At 40.3% G+C, this 20,735-nt stretch overlaps 1 protein-coding gene across 4 annotated transcripts in view; it reads left to right on the forward strand.

The window, feature by feature from the left end:
* The window catches only part of KANK1 (KN motif and ankyrin repeat domains 1), a 170,750-nt gene that overhangs the window by 142,275 nt on the left and 7,740 nt on the right, over nt 1-20,735 (forward strand). For all 4 annotated transcript variants that reach the window (XM_073345218.2, XM_073345217.2, XM_073345219.2 and 1 more), the window contains 6 exons: nt 1,903-4,551; nt 11,393-11,611; nt 12,532-12,640; nt 14,482-14,709; nt 17,381-17,468; nt 19,742-19,961. In XM_073345218.2, coding sequence (XP_073201319.1) covers nt 1,903-4,551; nt 11,393-11,611; nt 12,532-12,640; nt 14,482-14,709; nt 17,381-17,468; nt 19,742-19,961 — 3,513 coding nt within the window. The remainder of the gene's footprint in view (nt 1-1,902; nt 4,552-11,392; nt 11,612-12,531; nt 12,641-14,481; nt 14,710-17,380; nt 17,469-19,741; nt 19,962-20,735) is intronic.

A 20,735-nucleotide genomic window follows, 5' to 3' on the forward strand; every position in this document is an offset into this window, starting at 1 on the left:
AGGGAGAGTGACTGAGGAGGACAGGGAGGGGAAGAGTAGGGTAAGAGGAGTGACTCTCTGAGATGAAGAGACTGTGAGGGAGAGGGAGGGTTGGTGCAAATAACCAATCAGCACAGGGCAGAGAAAGACCAGTCAGAACTATGGAAAGTTTTCCAAAGTACCAAAAGTATGCTTTGGTCAAATTCACCAAGTAAATTGAAAAACCTAGAGATTTCTTTATTCTAATCTTTGTTAGAGCATTCTTAGGTGTCACTTCTAACAATAGTAGATTCAGGGTGATTTGGGTTTTTTTAAGTTGTGTATGTACCTTTAAAAGGGACACCAATTTAAAATGTAGTCATATTCAAAAAATGAGCTAGAAGTTGTTTTCAGGTACTGTGGCTGCCTGCAGTAGCCTGTGTTTCTTTGTTGGGGGAATATTGGAGGGGTAGCCAGTTTAGCAAACATACAATCGTAGCTTGTAGACCCAAGTGCCAGATCAACTTTATATGCACAGAGACTGTGAATAATTGTTTTTAAGGAGGAACTAAAATGCAGTAAGTATATACAGTAAAATGAAATGTATACACAAATTAACAAAGATTCATGGGTGGGGAGGGAACAGAGGAGAAAATGGGTGGAGATTACTGCACTTTTAAAAGACTAACAGTTCTCTTATTATTAAGATGATAGAGCATGGTGACTGCTGAGGTTCCTTATGGGTGCTAAAAAGGCAGTAGTTTTCAGTTCTGCTGTAGAACAGAACTCATTGGTGAAAGCTCAGCCTATGAAAATGTGCTCTGCTTGGCTAAGTTTACACTAATGTGGACTTTTTTCCTTAAGGGGTGAAGAATGAGAAAGTTGAGAGGCAGGGCTTTAGTGAACAGAGAGCTTGTTGAAGCTAGGACGGCAAGGAGAAAAATCAGAGGCCTTGTTTTAGTTGGATGGAAAATGTATGGTCTGAGAGCAGAGACATGTCGCTAATTCAGGTAACTGGAAAACTAACGTTTATTGTTTGCCCTGCAGTTCAAAAGTACCTGATTCCTCTCGTGAGTTATGAATAGTTTTTGTGGGGAAGGAGGAGGAGGCTCTGCAGCGACCTCATGTATAAACTTTCTGTCTGCAGAAGCACAACAGATGTGGCAAAGTTTTATTTAGAATGCTTTGGTGGCATGTGAGTCCAGTGTCTGCAGGAAGCTGTGCTGTCCTGACATCTGAGCTGGCGATTCCTCTTTTGGCTGTGGAATTTTAGACTGCATTGGAAACAGGTCTCGCTGCATATTTTTAGTGTGTGGGCTTCGTGCAGGATTGAAATATAAAAGAGACAGATTCACAGACACACATCAATGTGCTCCCAAGCAAGAGAGAGCTCGAATTGCTGCTCCGACTTAAAACTGATCTGAAATTATTTTAACCTTTTTAAAAACCGTTGCCTGAAGTCTAACTGCATTGGCAAATTAGGGAGGAAACGATTTCTGCGTAACCCTTTTAATACTCCCTGAAGGAAGCACTGTCTCCAGATGGTTCACTGCAGCACAAAGAATCACCTGATCCTTTCATGCCGGACCTAGCACTAACCTGTGTGAACGTTTGTTGTGATGTGGTAGCGGTACCGGAGTTCCTCGAAGTATCATTTCCCGCTATCGATAAAGACCTTTGCGGGGCCTTCATAAATTAAAGCAGCATATTTACATGTGTTTACTTACGATTTCAGCATTAAATCTGTGTGTGCATGAGAGAGAGGGAGAGACGTTTTTCAAGGTGAATGAAGATAGACAAGTAATATGTCTTCCAACTTGTAATGTTTAGTCTGTGCTACGAGTAGAATGTCATTATCTTTTGCTTTTCCGCTGTATAGTTTAGCCAGAAGTAGCTTGTTTTATTTTATTTTAAATGTATTGATTTTGGGTTTTTTCCCTACAGAAAAAGAGGAAGGTGTTCTGAGTGGAGACGATGACAAAGAACATAAAGATCCCTATTTTGTGGAAACTCCTTACGGCTACCAGTTAGACTTGGATTTTCTCAAGTATGTGGATGATATACAAAAGGGAAACACGATTAAGAAATTAAATATCCAGAAGAAGAGGAAACTAGTACCAACTTTTACAGGTACCAAGAACGCCAGTGGCCAATACAGTGGGTGGACCTCAACAGAGTCTCTCTCTTCATCAAACAGTGATGAGAATAAGCAGTCCTCCTTTGCAGCAAGGAATCAAGTAGCATCGTCTGTCACTGCAAGGCCATCAATTTCCTTTGAAGCCTCTCCTACCTTCTTAACCATTCCTGAGAGCAGACAGCTTCCCCCTCCTTCACCACAGCTTCCAAGGCACAATCTTCATGTAACAAAAACTCTCATGGAAACCCGGAGAAGACTGGAACAGGAGAAGGTTATAATGCAGGTGACTCCAGGGGATGTCCGCAGGCCCAGGATTTCCAGCTTTGGAGGCCTGGGCTCAGCAAGCTCCCTTCCTTCCTTTGTAGGATCTAGTGGGCACAATCAGATGTCTCAACAGCTTCAAAATGGTTACCAGGGTAATGGAGACTATAATGTCTATCTTGCTTCCTCTTTGGGCAGCTCCATCCGTCATAGCCCATTGAGTTCAGGAATATCGACCCCTGTGACCAATGTGAGCCCCGTGCATCTGCAGCATATCAGGGAACAAATGGCAGTTGCCCTCAAACGCCTCAAGGAGCTTGAGGAACAAGTCAAAACTATTCCTGTGCTCCAGGTCAAGATTTCAGTATTACAGGAAGAGAAAAGACAGATGATGGCAGAACGCAAAAGCCAAAGAATACCCAATCAAAATGACACTTATGGCTTCAGAAAGCGATCTTATAGTGCGGGAAATGCAGAGCAATGGGGGCATCTGTCTCAGGTCAGAAGAGGAGGTGAATTATATATAGACTGTGAGGAAGACGTGGAGCAGAACTCACAGAGGACAGAGGAGTTTAGGCAGTTGACTTTTGAAATGCAAGCATTGGAGAGAAAAATTCAGGACAGCAACTATGAAATCCCATCTAATCTTCGGATGAACAGAGAAAATCTAACAAAAGAAAGCAGGTCGGTTGCTGTGGGTGCTGATGAAAATATGAATGATGTAGTTATATATAACAGGTCTTCCCGACCATGCATGGAGGTAGCAGTGGGAACAGAGAAAGAAACTAGAGATTCTGGAGTTGGGGTGACAGAGATGATGCTTGGCATCACCACAGAAGCTGACAAAGAAATAGAGCTTCAGCAACAGACCATTGAAGCCCTAAAGGGGAAGATCTACAGATTGGAGGTTCAGTTAAAAGAAACTACTCATGATAGGGAAATGACCAAATTAAAACAAGAGCTGCAGGCAGCTGGATTTAGGAAAAAAGTGGATAAAGCATTGATGGCTCAACCTCTGGTTTTCAGCAGAATGGTGGAAGCTGTAGTACAAACAAGAGACCAAATGGTAGGAGATCATGTGGATGTTGCTGACTCCTGTGTGGGGAACCATCTACAAATGAGAGATATTGGAATCTCCTGCAGGCCTAATTTGCAGAGTACAGCTGTGGGTCCAGAACTGCTAATGAATCGGTGGCTTGTGAAGGAGAGAGCAGACATGCGTGACCAATGCATTGGGAGATCTACTGAGATGTGTGACAAGAATGTGGGCACAGAAATGAGTGTTTGTGAAACTGGCATCAACACAGAGGAGTCTGTGGATAATTTGAGTCTCTGCAAGACAAAAGCGGAAATCAAGGAAGTACGATCGATAGGTTGTGGAGACTGTTCAGTGAATGTGACTGTTTGTCCGCTAAAGGAGTGTGTGTCCCGCAGCACAAACACAGAGGTTGTTTGCACAGTAGAATCTGCAGTTATGGCCGTGCCTCAGACAGCTACCCAGCAGACCAGTACTGTATTGGCAGTGGTGAACCAGTTCACCAATACAGAAACAGCTTCACTGATGGATTCCAGCACAAACACCACTTTGAGCACTTACGATAAACAGACTAACACTGTGAATGTCGAAATGCGGACTGTAGCAGTGGGAGATGGTCGGGTAAAGGACGTAAACACATCTGCCAAAACTCGTTCCATTGGAGTGGGAACTTTGCTTTCTTGTGACTCTAGCTTTGAAAAGACCTCTGTGATAAAGACCAAGGACTGTGGAGTAGGGCAGATAAACGTTCATGAGAACTATCTAGTTGGTCTTAAAATGAGAAATATTGCGTGTGGTCCCCCACCATTATCTGTTGTGTCAGCCAGTACCAGAAGCATTGGTGTTGGGGATGAGCCTGTGTATGAACCTGTGAGCATTTTAGTGGAAAGTCCTCTCCCTCCACCTGAAATGAGGACTGGCTTGGATCACTACATTGAGCGAGTACAGAAGCTGCTGCAGGAACAACAGATGCTGCTAGCTGAAAACTACAGTGAACTGGCAGAAGCTTTTGGAGAGCCTCACTCACAGATTGAGTCTCTGAATTCTCAGCTCATAAACACCCTTTCGTCCATCAACTCTGTCATGAAATATGCAAGCACTGAAGAGCTGCGGAACTTAGATATCCAGAAACAGTGTATGGACAGAAGTGCTACCCCAGGTAAGTTGAGTGTGTGCATTCCTGTCACTCTCAGAAAGTGGAGAAGAATAGTGCTGAGCTTGGTAGAAATGATAGATAGATAGATAGATAGATAGATAGATAGATAGATAGATAGATAGATAGATAGATAAAACATCCGGTGATTGGGTGATGTGACAGAATTTAACTTGGAATATTTATCCATTTTTATAATTTAAGATTATTCAGATTAACATAGTTTTTGCTACCCTGTCCCTCTTTAATGGCAGAGTGCAGCTTTTTAAAACTATGGCAAGGCATGTTTGACTTTCTCCTAAGTCACATTCATCTTTTATAAGTTGAATATTCTAGCTGATGATGAGGCATCTTCAGCCTCTTTCTCAAAGGTTGGTGGTTTTGCTTCCACATTCTCCATTCATCTTCTTGTCTCCCAATTAGACCACTGTTAGGTACTGTTCCCCACTCTGTTAGCGTTGACTACCAGTGGGTCAGTAAGGAATATTTAGTAACAAGAACAACTGTGTTTCAGTAAGTGTTTGTAATAGTCTCCAGTTACAGCAGCACATTTACAAGGCATAAGTAATATTGACTACTTGGATTTTAGTGGTGCTCGGGAGAGGCTTAAATATTTTTTTTTCTTGGTGTCCTGTTTATTTTAGAATTTGCGTAATTAACTTAGGGAATTTTTTAAAAAATTCTTTTGTACCTCTGCTCACAACTTTAAAGCATAGTGTCACCTACAAAAATGTAACTAGATATTTTTCTAACAACTTTATGTCTGTGAATGCCAGCTACGTACTACTGAATTCATAATAGTTGGCTTCTTAGAGATTGTTATGAGGTCACCAACCAACAATAACTTCTGCACAATGCACTCTTCCCACAGTGAAATAGTAAAAATAAACAGTCTACTAGAAAGATAGGAAATTTGTCCAAATAGACGTGAATATCAGTCTCCTTGATACTGAGTAGGAAAAATTACTGTAATAAAAAGTCTATTTAATAGTGATTATCTAGCACACTGCTAAATGAAGCTTTTATAGTTTATTTACTATCTTAAATAAATTTCTTCTTGTAGATTTGTAAAGACAGCTGCGTAAATCTAATATTTTTCCTCTTATGCATTAATTGGAATCATTTATTAAAACTTTTAATTTACTACAGTACAGCAGTAGGCAACATTTACGCTGCGATAAAGAAAATATACTATATCCTGTCTATATCCATACAACATAATATTTTATTTACACTATTATCTTTATAATGTACACATTATACATATGACTTCATAAAGTTAATGGTACTTTAATAAGAATATCCAACAGGCATTAAAATGGCACTTAAAAATGTCAACCAGAATTTTAACAAACTGTTAATCTGCCACTCTATCCCTCACTTTTAATATATGATGTCAGACATTTAGTCTGAAGAACCTAGAAACTATCTAGGCACATGTAGAGTGGTGGATTATCTTCTAATAAAAGCATTTTTACTAGGCTTTATATTTCACATTCTTCCCAAAAATATTTAGGAAAAATTTTGTTTGAGCTTGTAATGCCATTATCTTTAGCACTGAGAGCATAGAGTAAAGTCTTTATGAATGTGATCAATCACATTCCTGGTCAGAATTACATACTACATCTTTGCACAGGTTTTGAGCTATGAATTTGTCTCTGATAATTTTAACTGTTGTGTAATTAGGTTAGGAGGTCATCATCAACTTTAAATCTAGTTGTGTATTAACTTTAAAAAATTGCTTCTATTGTAAATGATTTTTCCTGGCAAAAATCTGTGTATAGATTGTGTACAATATCTGAACTTGCTGAGCAGCTCTGTCTATTAGAGTGAATTTGGTAAATCCCTCAGTTCCTCCACTTCACCATGACGCATGATGTTCAGCACAATGAATTTACTCTGAGTTCAGCTCCCATGGTAACAGGCACATTTATAAATATCTAATTTGGGTGGATTCCCATTTTCCAAGAAAATACAGGTTCAGTTTAGCTACAGTAAAGCTTTAACCTAACTGATCAAGTCTCCTAAGCCAGAGAAAAGAGAGCTTTGGAATGACCTTTTCTGCCACGCACAGCATCATATGATACTTGGATTTGACATTCAGCAGCAACTTTAATAGTGACTTTAACTTGACTTCACCCATTTTTTAATGAAGAAAATCTTTCTTATATAAGCTGATCGGCTGCTTTTCAGAAGCATTATTTTATGCTCCAGCATCTTCACTTCAAGGGACCTGCATTTTCTTCTAGTTTTTATGTACCAGTCTCATTAACTGGTCTAATAATGGAAAGTAGCCTCTTAAAATAGAGGGACCAGAGTTAAAACAAAATTAGAAATAGGAGATCATTGTCTAAACTTGAGCTAAAGTCAACCCTGTAAAAGGATGCGTCTCGCCATATGTCTGTTTGTGCCTGGGCTGCATTTGGCCTAGTATGTTAACAATATAAATCCATTACGCGTGGCTGTTTGGTTTGATTCAAACTCTTATCTTGAAGTGGGTAATGGTTTAAAAGTATATTTTAAAATAACATGACAATCGGTCTTGTGATGCTAAACTGTATCTCCAATGTATGCATGAGGTAATAAAGAAATTATGAATGTTCCTCCAATGCTCTGGCATGAGTGATACAATGAATAACCTCTTAAAGTGCAGGTTTACTCTGAAAAGGGGCTAAAGTTACTAGTGCTTATTCTTATTGCCTTCCAGAATCAGCATTGCTGAGAGGTGAGTTGGGTTCTGTTCCTCCTTGCCCATCAACAACAGACTTGTTCATCAAGTTCCAATCAACTACACCTGTGCAAATCCATTATAGGCTGTGGTGTGTCACTAAAGGAATAATTTGATCGCTAGAACCTGTATTATTGGTGATGATTCATAGATTCATAGATATGATGTGCAAGATGGAAAGAATCCAGCTTGTCTCTCAGATCCCAAGTTGAGTTTGAAGGGCTAGTAGTTTGGAGGGGAGGTGTAAAGTAAACTTGGCACATTTGCCATGTAACTCACTGCCAGCCAGTAAATACAGAACCCAGCCTACTAACGGTAGAGTCTCACTTTTCAGAGCAAATTTGCACAAGAATACCAATGGCTTTCCCCTTTCCAGTTTTGTCAACTAAACCAAGAGGGTGAGAAAACCTGGATTTGTGCTGGAAATGGCCCACCTGATGATCACTTTAGATAAGCTATTACCAGCAGGACAGTGGGGTGGGAGGAGTTATTGTTTCATATTCTCTGTGTATATATAAAGCCTGCTGCAGTTTCCACGATATGCATCTGAGGAAGTGAGCTGTAGCTCACGAAAGCTTATGCTCTAATAAATTGGTTAGTCTCTAAGGTGCCACAAGTACTCCTTTTCTTTTTGCGAATACAGACTAACACGGCTGTTACTCTGAAACCAAGTCTGTGTCACAAGCGAGTTCCCAGCTGATTAAATTGGAAACTCCAGAAAAAGGACCCACACCTGTGAGCGCTTTCTAGACAAAAGCACTGTCATATACCATTATAACTTAGTCTTCACTCTCAAATGCTTTCATATTCCTCCTTTTAAAGTGCTGGAGGTTGACTAGGATTCTTCTAGCTCACTTGAAGCTACCCGTGCCCCAAATAACATCCTGACCAAAAGGCAGTATTTCTCACCTGTGAGGAATGTGGGGGAAGCCTTTTGGGTTTTGTTGTATCAGTGGTGGTTTTGCTTTGTTTGTGGGGTGGGGAGGAGAGAAATTCTGGAAGTGGAGGCAAAGATCAACTTTCTTTCTTCCCCTTTCTCCCTCCCTGTTCCTGCTGTTCCATCCCTATCCCTACCCACACAGCCTTCCGTTCCAAGGGCGGAGGAAGAGGCATGCCAAAAGGCTGTGGACCTGTCTCCATAGTCTCCTTGAAGCAGATCTTCCCAGCCTTTGGAGTTGAGCACTGTGAGGGGGAGGAGTAGCCAGGCCATCCACACCCAGCTCCCAGCCATCTCAAACCAGGACCAGAAAACTTTCTGCAACAGCCCCACCAGCCATTTTGAATCTCACACATAGTGGGACCAAAATCACACATATTTTCTTACTGTGACATGGATCCCAAATCCTGCTGCAGCATCTGAGTTCAGTATGGGATTGTGGGCCATGGTTCCTCTCCTGCTCCATGACAAACACCCCTATTTGGCCTGGCCTGGCCCTGCTGGTAGCACAGCATGCCGCAGGGTGGGAATACTACACTGAAATGAAGTGCTACAGCGCATCCAGGTGACACTGTTCAAAACTACTCTTCTCTCATGGTCCCTCCAGTAGCCCCTGTCCCTCACTGCAGTGAGGAGAGAGATGGGGTTGGGAGAAGAGAGGACTAGAAGAAGGAGAAATGGGGGCTGTATGCTATATATATCACACATTCTTTCTGAAAAGCTGACAGTCTATGACCCAGTGTTGCTGAGATTATATGTTGTAACCCACCCTGCCGTGCACACACTTCTCTGACTTTCTATTGAGCTCATAAACCACTCATTTCACAAACCACTCACTAACCACTTACGTGGTGCCTTGTCAGTCCATGGAGCACCTGTCCAAATAAAAAGTGTTCCTAAAACAACCTCTTCAGGAATTAACGCAAACAGCTGAGTAATAACTTTCACTACTCCAAAGCGGGGGAGGGGGGTTTTTTTTTTCAGCCAAGGGGTTGGATAAAGTTTGTGTTAGTTTTGAGGAGAGGGGAGTTTGGTAGCAAAACAACTGGATGTTTTTAAGCAATAATGACCTCTCTGCTGGCCACTTCTAAGGTCATCAGGACCAGCTGATGAGAAGTGATGTTAACCCACCCAGTCACTGAACACCAGGAAATGCCCTATGTTACGTTAATTGTTGAAGCCATACAGTGAAAATTTGGGATACGAAAGGACTTTATGCAGAAGGTTTGATTTTGTTTGTAAGGATGACCGTTTCAGTTGGTGTGTGCAGAACATTTCTGGAGGGTTAATTCCTTGCACCTGGGGCCATCAGATTGTTTGAATCCTCTCCCAACATTTCATTCAGCTTGTATTGCTGTTTCAGCTAGACTGGCACCTTGCATGTGCATGGTGGTTATTCATTGGTATTCATGTGGGCTTGAAAAATCCACTCACCCAGACTTGGTAGGAAGCTACCCAGAGGAGTACCATTAACTTTTGCAGAATATAAGCCTTTATTGAAAATAAAATATAACTTTTTTAGTCCTTATGGTAACAAAGCATTCTTCCAAGTATGAACTATGTATAAACTGGAGCCATGCCATATTCTTTAATCTGCAGATATTTCTGTGACTCAAAAATGGGGGCTGATTGAGAGGTTAGAGTAGAGAGACTTCAGAGCAGCTAGGAGACTCTGAGGTAGGACAGTGAGCAGAAAACAAGAGAAGAAACGGCCACAAACTGATATTTCACTATTATTATTATTTATTATTATTATTGCTGTCATGCTGCCTAGGAGCCCATTGCGCTAGGGGCTGTACAAACGTCATATGCTATTATAGGAAAAAGAAAAAGTGGAGTGAAGCCAGGGAGGAAAGACAACACAAGGAAGGAAGATGTAGTCAGGTATATTTTTAAAAGCTGACTAATAGACAGTCAAGTGACACTATGCAACTGTTAAATGTAGTGTCATAAACAGTACAGCTCTCTTATATAAATACAGGCTTCATAACTTTGTGGGGAAATGAACTTTGGGTGTATGGAAGGACAAGTATTTTTCTCTCTGACTGGTATCCTTTAGTCCTTGGACTAGTGGATTTTAGATACATTTTTGAAACCCTGTTTAATTACTGAAGGCAAAAATTCTTTATAATGGGGAAGGAATTGGATCCACTGCTTTCTCGGTGAAGAGATGGCAGTGTTAGAATAGATAAAAACACATCCTCTCTTTTGTATTTCTGAACAGTTTACTTAATTGGAGATATATGGAAAAAACCAGCACCACTGCAGACAGAGCATGCTTTGGTGGTGCAGCCTTTCCAGCCCCATCACACTAGTGTGGATTCCATGTTTAGACTGCAGAGGGGTACATGAGAGGTTCCAGATTGCAAAAGAGAAAAATAACATACGGACTACCCTGTTAACCTGGGAGGAGAAATGGGGTCATGTCAGATACCCTTTTCTCTAGGCCAGTTAAACTTCTGGACATTTGTGGTAATTTGACTTGAACCAGCTCACCAGAGCCTAATGTGGTGGTTATAATTGCACTCTCCAGAAATTAATTTGGCAGGTGGAAAAAGGCTGTAGTACCTAGACAACTAGACAAGGAACAGAACTCTCAGGGTTACTGGAAGCCAGAGAAATATGGAAATTTAACTTCTGAATTGCTTTCCTGGACACTGTCATTCCCTGTAAAAATTCCTTTCAGATATGACCCTGATCACGTAGGAGCAGACTTCAGAGCAGGTAGGAGAGTGAGCATGATGCTGAGAGCTCTGGCAAAGGAGCAGCTGTGGTAGTTATTGCCACAGATCTGGGGGACAGGGATTACAACCTGACAGCAGCTCTGGCTGAGTGAGAAATCCTGGAAGTAAGGAATGGAATAAATCCAGGGTTTATGGAAGGGAAAAGGGGCACGAGCATGCATACCCCCAGAAACACTTGCCTCGATGATGGCCCTGGATCTCAGTAGTTGTCTTTGTATTGTGTACTTTGAAAGAGGGAAACAAATCCTTTGAACTGATTAATTTTTAAACTTGTAAAAATCATCATACTCTTTTCTTTTTTTTAATGGATTTTTATCACTGAGCAATATAGCGTACAATTTATTCAGTGGTGCAGCATGATAGTTTCCCTACTGGTACTAAGCAGTAATTTTGGTTTGACTTCTCAGTACTAATAATGTTCACCCTCTTTGCTGACAGATGCTGATCTGGAGTACATTCCGCATGGTCAGCTTCCTAGTGCATGCTTGACTTCTAGCTCCCGGACACTGAAATTTGAACAGGAGGCTGGGACCATCCGAGAGGAGAAGATGATTGCCACAGTAGAAAGAGGATGGGGAAAGAAATCCTTGTCTTCTCAAGACAGTGCAATACCTCCGATTAATCTAACAGATGACCAGCTTGCGTCTGGCCTCTATGGTAACTATCTGCAGAGACATAGCTCTGTTAATGCTAATTGTCTTTAATATTCAAACACAGTTGGAATAAATCACATGGCTCCTCATGTATAATTATAGAGGTAGGAGGAATATTTCCAGAAGAAACAGAAGTGAAGGTGAGGGACATTGTGAGTGCTATCATGTCCAGTCAATATTTAATTTTTAAATGGTAGGTTACAGTGTATTGTAAAATGGTTGAGTGCAGTTTGTTAATGACTTATCAGACAAAATCTAATAAGAGATAAATGTGGCTTAACATTTGCTACCCTTTAATGCCTGGTGTAAATATATATTTTGTAATCATAGTGTGTTTAACTTTAAACTAATAAGTTGACTTACTTCAATGAATATTTAAAGTTAAATTCACCAATCTAAATAAACCTCACCCCCTCCCCGGTTAAATGAGTACTTGTCAAACATATTTCCTGTGCATAGATGTTATATATCTAACCTTCTGTTCCAACAAATTGGCAACTTCAGTGTTGGCACTCAAGTACTTGTCATTTGGCACCAAGAATTAGGATTTTATTGACAGACTAAATTAACCAGTTTCAATGGTTAGAAAATTGACACCGGCAACAAAACAGTAAAAATGTATCTGTCTCCAGGTTGCCATCAAGCAAAAAAACCTTAGATAACCTTATCTCTCAGTTTTCTGCTTCTGGACCTGATTTTCTGGATAGCTTTTTGTGTTTGTGTTTCCTGCACACAAACAACAATAGTTTGTTTGTAACTTTAATGTGCCAGTGGCTCCGTATATAGAAGGAATAAGACAAATCCACCTTAAATCTACAGATTAAATAAAGAGCTGTTTGTTTTAGATGATCTAAAACAAGCAGTTACACCCAAAGATGGTGCAAAACTTGTACTGATGCATGCGTTTGGCACTCTCTCCAACAGTATGTGCAAATAATGAAAGTACACTGAAGTCCATCATGAAGAAAAGGGATGGGGAAAAGGATTTGAATGGTGCAAAGAAGAACCTGCAATTTGTCGGTATAAATGGAGGGTAAGAGGAATCCTGTTTTCAAAAATATCTGACTATTCAATCAAAACACTTTTCTTCCTTTTCCCAGGACAAAACGAGGGAAGTGTACATAGTGGTACAGCAATTCTCTCAGAATTTTGAGAGCAATCCTGAAGGGTATGAATTAGAGGGGGAGAGAAATGAAATTTTTGTCTGGGATGATCTTATTGAGATCTTTCATTTCTGTGGGTTTTTTGTTTTTCTGGAAGCTATCATGTCACACATGGTCCCAAAGCTAAGTTTTTGTATACATAAGCTTTTAAAAAACTTAATACCAAGCAAACAAAGACCCATGGGAACACTTCTAATTTCAATGGAATTGTTTTTCAACACATACAGTTTTAATAAAGTGTGGACAATCAAGATATTGCAGTATTGTGCTGTCTGTATAAGATCAAGAAGTGAAATTGACTAAAGTAAACATAAGTAGTGAAAAGCAAATTTTAGTTTAAAAATCTTTCCATTTTAAAATGTTATCAATTTCAGAATGTTATATCAACGTATCAGTTAAAGAAGGAACTTTCAAATAGGCACATCATTGTCTTTTTAAATGCTTTTTTGTTAAAGAAAAAAACAAATACTTTAAAAGGAAATTGAAAAGTAAAGCCTGAACATCTTACCTACACATTAAACAATTACTTACTATTGTATATATTGGGCAAAATTCTGACCCCGTTGTAGTTAGAGTTTTGTCATTGCAGTGGGGGGTGAGATTTCACCTATTTCTGTAGATGTGAGAATGTATGTGTAAATAATCACTGAGCATCACATGTGTTCTTTAAAAACTCAGTAGATCAGGTAATTCATTAGAATCAGCGTCAAAATGGTCTAACCCCTATTTATTTTTAATCTAAAAAGACAAAAGTTTCCCCATCATCATAGCACCGCAAAAAAATGTGTGTGGGGGGGAGGGGGAGATTGCTTCTGGTCTTAGGTAATATTAGCTTGGCAGGGGGAAAGGATGGAAGTGGAGAAGCCCAAGGCAATAAATTCCTCTCTAAGCAGGAGTAGTTTGTCTTTCATTTGAGTGGCTCAGGTAATATTTGGGGTTGTAAGAAGGTTTCTACTGTTAAAAGGGATGATTCTCTCTTTTTTCTCCTACTAGTTGCATTGCACAGTCTCAGTCATGGAACAATGTGAAGGTAATGGTCGAAGTGTCAGAGAGAGAATATGGTTTAGCAGAGATTTATTTAGGCATTAACTCTTAAATACGTATTCTAAAAATCTTTGGAAGACTTTTATCCTCACTTTTGACTATCAAAGAATGTAATGATCAAATCTAATCAGCTGCTTCATTCTCTTGAGATAATGAAGAATTACCCAGTAATCTAATACTGGATGTCTTACTAACATTTTTCTATTATTTCAGTTTTTCTGTGTATGATTAGAATTATCTTCAGAAGTTGTATCACTGGCTGGCGTCATTCTGAATTGCTATTTCAGGTCCTAAGCTAAGGCCCCAGTGCAGGAGAGCATATCTTCTCAGCAAAACACTAAGAATGTGTCATGGGACATAAGCACATAATTAAAGTTAAGCATGTGCTTAATTGCTTTCCTGAATTGGGGCCTTACTGTGCAACCTTTTGTCAAGCCACTTAATTTCTTTGCATCTGCATTCCCCCATCTATGTAAAATGGGAATGGTCTCTACCTCAGAAAGTTGTTTTGATGTTTGATTAATACTTGTAAAAGGCTTTGAAGTTCTTTGGATACCAATGGATAGTAATATACATGTGCAAAGTATTAGTTTAATCTGGCATTGATCAAATGTCACTGAATGAAATCTTTCATGGACTATTTCTACAACTCCCGATTGCCATCTAGGTATGAAACCACATCGAGTGACGAGTCTAGTTCAGAAGAGAGTTCTTCCTCAGAGTCAGATGATGAGGGTGAAGGCGATGAGTATTCTCACCAGGAGGAGAGGTACAGCCTGCATAAGATGGAAGGAGGACATCATGAGCTTAATGCTGAAGATGTTGGGTGTGTTGGTCTGGATGAGGAGGTGCAGGCTCAAGAGAGTGAGCCTGAGAAGGTTGAAATCAGAGAGAGGTGTGGTATATTTCCCTGTTTAATATATAATACTGCATAGAGCGGGCCTTTTTATTTTCAGTAGTACATCCTCATCATTGCTAATTACTATGTTCTGGAAAGCACAAACCTAGACTCTTACTGGCATGCTACCCACTTCCTGTGTCACTAGGTCAATGGAGACTATCTTTTAAAAACTGTAATTTTAGGCTTGTTTTGAGTACGCCTCTTCCTGATCATGTATTCTTCACTGTTCTCCATTCAACTCTTTGAATACTATATTCAGCGGGATCCCAATATGTAAATACTAAACTTCTCCCAAATTTATCTGCATATGCTTGCTAAAAATGTAGCCAGGGATGGTAATCTTCACTGACCAGAAGAAAGGGATTGTTATGATAAGAGGATTCTCTGTGAATAGTAAGAACATATCAGAGGACTATAGTTTTTTGCCACTTCCATTGTTTTTAATTGACTATATTCTTATAATATACATGCTCACCCCATATCCAATTTAAAATAGTCTGTTTATAACTAGGTCCAGGTTATTTATAGTCAGTACAGGCCATCCCCTGATGACCAATGGCACTCATATTTAAAAACAAAAAAGAATAACACTTTCCTAACCACCTCATCAGAATAAAGCCTGAGAAAACATATGAATATTGCACCATGTCCTGCAGGTCAACAAACCGAACACTTACCACTCATCCATACTAGTCTTGAACTTGAGCCTGTCATCAGAAATGCCTCAGCTGATTTCAACTGCCAGGATGATGCACTGGCGGGGTGTGGTGAGTCAAGTGGATCAAGCCTCAGACCATGTAAATTAAAGCTTCCGTCATGCATTATACAGCATACCACTATCAAGCTTCTTTTTAATAAGCTGATGAGCTAGGTAAGATCGCATTGGACAAGCAATACTTACCCTTTCCGTACGTGGCAGACAGTACTGTGTTGTGGGTTGCTGCCTCCTACATAACAAGTACTGTAAGAATAGAGAGAGTGGTCTTACATCTGAACCAAGATAAAATACCCATTTAACACACAAGGTTTGCTAAAATGTAAAATGGTAAAAGTGCACTTGTAAAAATAAATAAGTGGCATCATAATGGCCACTGTGCTGCTCTAGGTAGACAAGCCCGATGTATCCTACAGGGCTGTGATTTCTAAAGCATTCTAGTGTGTTGTGCATTAATTGGTCTGTGCAGACCCTGCTGGTGTGCACTAAAGTACCCTAGTGCACTGTAACATAGTGCTGTTTGAAACAGCACTACACTGAAGCACAGTTGGGAACTTTTAATGCTCACCAGCAGGGCTACCTGGGCCCATTAGTAAGCAGCACATTAGCGCGCTTTAGAAATCACATCATCCCGTAGGCTGTGTTGCTGTTCCATGTAAACAAGCCCGTTAGATAATAGTTATTCAGCTGTGGTATTTCAATGGTGATAAAACTTAATAGCAAAACATATGTGTATTTATCTCCTGCTAAATAACAAGTATGCACCACTACTATAAATAATTAAGGGTTTTTAATATACATGTGTTTAGACGATGACTTTTAAAGTCTTCTCTATTTTATTTATACAGTGCCAGAGGTAGGTGTGACATTTTACAGACAAAATAAAAATAACAGGTCTATTCTGCAAGGAACTTGCATTTGCATTTGAATTTCGATTTAATACGTAGCAAGGGATGATAAAAGGTGAATGAAGAAGGAGGAAGGTTACAGTGGTGAAGTTTATAAGATAAGTCTTTTTTTTTTTTTTAACCGGATTGGACTGTCTAGATCAGAGCCCCAGGTGCTATCCTACGAGCACAGGATGCAGTAGGTGTGCAGAGGCATAACCAAAGTGTGATTTTTTTTTTTTTAACATCTGATTTCACGTGAGGTACCAAAGCTAGGAAAAACTGCTTTATATCACTGAAAAGCTAAAACCCCTAACTTTCCCGTGGATGTGTCTTCTATCGCTAGTGCTTCATAAAAGGCTATTGCTTGAAATTGTCGCTGGTCTCTCAGACCGTGCAAAAATACAGGCCATTTTCCACAGACCAGCATGCGATCAGCAACCTGGGCAATTCAACCCCAGTTGCTACATTCACATCTTTTAGTTCTTCTTTTGATTTTAAAATAAATATATTGCAGTTTGGGAACCATGTCAATAATAAGGGATGGGGAGGAGGTCAGTGATGGAAAAGTAACAGGGATTCGAAGGAGTAGAGTGAAATCACATGTTGAACAGGGATTAGCAAGGGTGTTCCTGGCATCTGGGGTGTAATGAGAAAAGGCAAGGAGCCAGAGCTTACATTGCTTCTCCCCCATTAGTTCTATTTCCTTTTAATGCTGGTAACCGTTACCTCTGACAGTACAGAATGTAATTGGCATTTCATATAAAGGGTAAGTGCATCTAAAACTCAGGAGTTAGATGTTGCTCACCTTTATTAGTACTAATTATCCTGCTAGGTACATCTGGGCAACCTACTTTTTGTTCTGTTGTTGAAGGGCAATGGTGCAGCCTGTTCTTCTTTTCGCACTTAAAACTGCTGCCAGAATGGATTCCACATTTCAGCATTTGTGGCAGGGATGGAACCATTTGCTCCTTTGTAGTTTTTTGAAAAGTTACAAGGGAAACCATTTAAATCAAGAGGAACTAATTTACAAATGCCTTTTTATTTTGGTTTTGCTCCGCAGATACGAATTAAGTGAAAAGATGTTGTCTGCATGTAATCTACTTAAAAGCAACATAAATGATCCCAAGGCCTTAGCCAGCAAAGAAATGGTAAGCCCACTCCAGTGTAAAGTCACTACTCTGAAGGTTTCTCACTCATTCAGTCTCTTTTAGCACAAGTCAGGGTAACTTCCTGTTTTCAGGACTGTAAATTAAATAGTTGGGCAGAATAAAGACTGTCTTTAGACAGTCTCCGAATGTCATTTCTGGTTCCACATCAGAAGACTTTTGTCAACCAACCCATCCATACTACTTCATGCCAGAAATGTATTCATCCAAAAGACAAGCACATAAAAATAGTATTACTTATTAAAGGGCAGTTTCATTGCATTAGTGCATTCCACTTATATTTTAGAAAGTGCTGTGCTAATGTGGCTGGCAAGTTTGGATGTGGATCTGGTAACCACACTCCTGTGGGAAAATATATGGCATTGGGAGTTAGCATTCCTTTTGATTACAAAAGTACAGAGTCTGTTCTGATGTGGAATGTGCTCTGCCTCTTTCCAAACGTAGAAGTACGTGCTGTTTCTTTCTCACTTGTGAAAATATTCTTAATATAGTACAAACAAGCAGAATGAGGTTGCTGTGCTAATATTATCTTAAAGAAATAATGTCACTTGTTAAATATGGAAATTACCTCCATCATCTTTGTGCATTTTGTGAGGGTTTTCTGAAGATGAATTAATGTAGATTGCTGTAAATATAATGTGAAATTGTGTTCTGTACTTACAACTACAGCTTTATAATTGGAGGAGGTGTGAAATACAATAATCAAATGCCTGACTGCCAGTAACGGGAAGCACTGCAGCTCCTGATTTCCAGGTGTTCAGCGCCTCTGATAATCAGGCCAAAGGTCTCGAACCTGATGTCTTTCTAATTCTGATTTGGGCCTGACATTGTTGGTTAACGTTTGGGTGACGTATAGTTTTAATCCCTGTATTAGTCCTGTCTGCTCTGGTAGTTTTTCATGAAAAGAACAAACTTTCAAGCCTAGTGGGTGTTGAAAGTGTCCGTAATGGAATAATCAGGTGATTATTTTTGCCCAGCAAGGGTAATTTGAACATGTGCATTATTTTTCATGCTCAAACTGTTTACAAGCACAAGTGGGTTCTCTGTAATTGAGAACTCCAGTCTAATCAGCTCTAGTTCCCTCTATCTATGAGTTGGAAATGAACCTTGTGCAAAATGTTCAAACTTGGGCATCCAAAGTTAGTCACCTAAATAAGTGGTATGATCTTTTATCAATGTATTGAGCATTCTCAGCTCCCAGAGATGCCTAAATATGATGATGTGCCTGAATGTAGGCATCCACATGTAGAAAGCATGGTCCTTATTCACAGTTTGATATTTGCTATTTACAAAATAGCATATTGGTGAAATTTTGGTGCATACTGCTTTCTAAAATAAGAAAATATTTCTATGTGTACCACTAAAGGGCATTCTGTATTAATAATTATTGTTTGATTGTTTCTCTTTGGTAGTGCCCACAATATGCTAGGTGTTACATAAACAAAAGGGACTATACTAACAGTTTACACCCTAAAAGTTGTATGTTATCAAGGATAATGGCATGGCTTAGGTAATAAAACAAGACATAAAGGAAGCTTACAATCTCTGGCCCTGGTTCTGTCTCAAGATCTGCTAACACAAGTGCCAGGGACAGCACCAGCAAATACTAATGCAGCATAAGGGCCTAAAGAAACACACTGAGCGAATACACCATTGATTGCCCTGGGATTTCTTGATGAGAGTAGGTTTCCCTGCCTGTGAGTCTTTGTATTGAAGGGAGTAGAGCTGGGGAGAGACCAGAACTAGAGAATGGAGAGGGAGAATTATCTGAGTCCTTCCAGGTTAGGACGGAGACACCGTGGTGAGGCAATATAGGGAAGCTTGCACTGTAGCTGTGCACTTGAAAAACTTCAGTTTTTATTGTTGTCAGTCTGGTACGCTTCCCTAAAACAAGACTAATATATACACTTAGTTAACTATGTAAGGAGAGAGTTACCATCGCAAGCCCTGCTCCTATCAGTCAACACTTGATACCTATGAATTCTGGTGCCAGTCATTTGTCAAACTTAGGACCACCAGAGAGACAGGCAAGCTTCCTGGAAATGAGGTGAAATAGGTAGAAATTAACAACCTGAGTTTCACATGGAGATTTGTGGGAGGAAAAGATTCAATTTTTATTTCTTGGGTTTGAGTTGAATACTTTCTGCCCACATCGGACTAAAGAAGTCTTGGTTTCCTGAACTGCCACCTTGTGGGCCAGAAAACACTATAAATAGTACATGCATCTAAAAATCTTTTTGTCTTGTTTTTGGCAGAGATTTTGTTTAAATACCATCCAGCATGAGTGGTTTCGCATATCGAGTCAAAAGTCAGCCGTTCCTGCAATGGTTGGAGACTACATAGCTGCTTTTGAAGAGCTTTCTCCCCCTGTCCTCAGACACATAATCAACATGGCAGATGGGAATGGCAACACAGCTCTCCATTACAGTGTGTCACACTCTAACTTTGAGATTGTAAAGCTGCTTTTGGATGCAAGTAGGTTGGCTGTTTTTGAGGGGATTTTGGGATGGGTTGTTTTTTGTTTGTTTTTTTTTGGTGTGTGATCCTCACAGGTAACATCCTGCCGGTCAGCTCCAGAATTCTGGGTTTGGGCTTCCTCCAGCAGAATCCCTCCAGAATTTTAATTCTAGAACAGTACAGTGCAACTTCACACTAAAACAGCACTGGGAATTAAGGATTCCAGACTTGCTTTGCGGGTGATGGTTTTTGCTTAACTTGCAGAAGAGAAGGCAGTGTTGTCTAGTTGTTAGACTAGGCAACTGGCATCTAGATTCCTAGGTTAGATTCCAGATTTTGCCAGTGACTTGCTGAATGGCTAATCTAGCCACTGACTTAGGGGTTGAGCCTGGCCACCACCTCAGCACCTATGCGCTACCCTGATGGCAAATGGGGACTATAAAGGTGCCGCAGCAGCCATGGGAGAGTTTTCCTAGCCCAGGAGCAGAGTGGGGCTGCCACATGTAGCCCTATACTGCCCCCTTTCCAGCCCAGTGTAAGGGGGGGAGGGAAAGAAATAGTGGTTGTAGGGAGAGTTGGCACAGTGACTGCTTTGGGCTGCAGTTCAGGCAGTGGACAGCCCAGCTAGGGCTGCTGTAAATTAGAGCTGGCCCCTGGCAAAAGGTAGATAGTGTAAGGGTAGTCCAGAACCCACCCCACCTCACATGGGCTGTGCCCCAAGTGAGGTACAGAACAGAATTTGTCTCTGTAAAATAGCTATAATACTTACCTGCTGTACCTCAAAAGGGTGTA

This window comes from Lepidochelys kempii, chromosome 5 (genome assembly GCF_965140285.1).
Source record: "Lepidochelys kempii isolate rLepKem1 chromosome 5, rLepKem1.hap1, whole genome shotgun sequence".
Classification (NCBI taxonomy): domain Eukaryota; kingdom Metazoa; phylum Chordata; order Testudines; family Cheloniidae; genus Lepidochelys; species Lepidochelys kempii.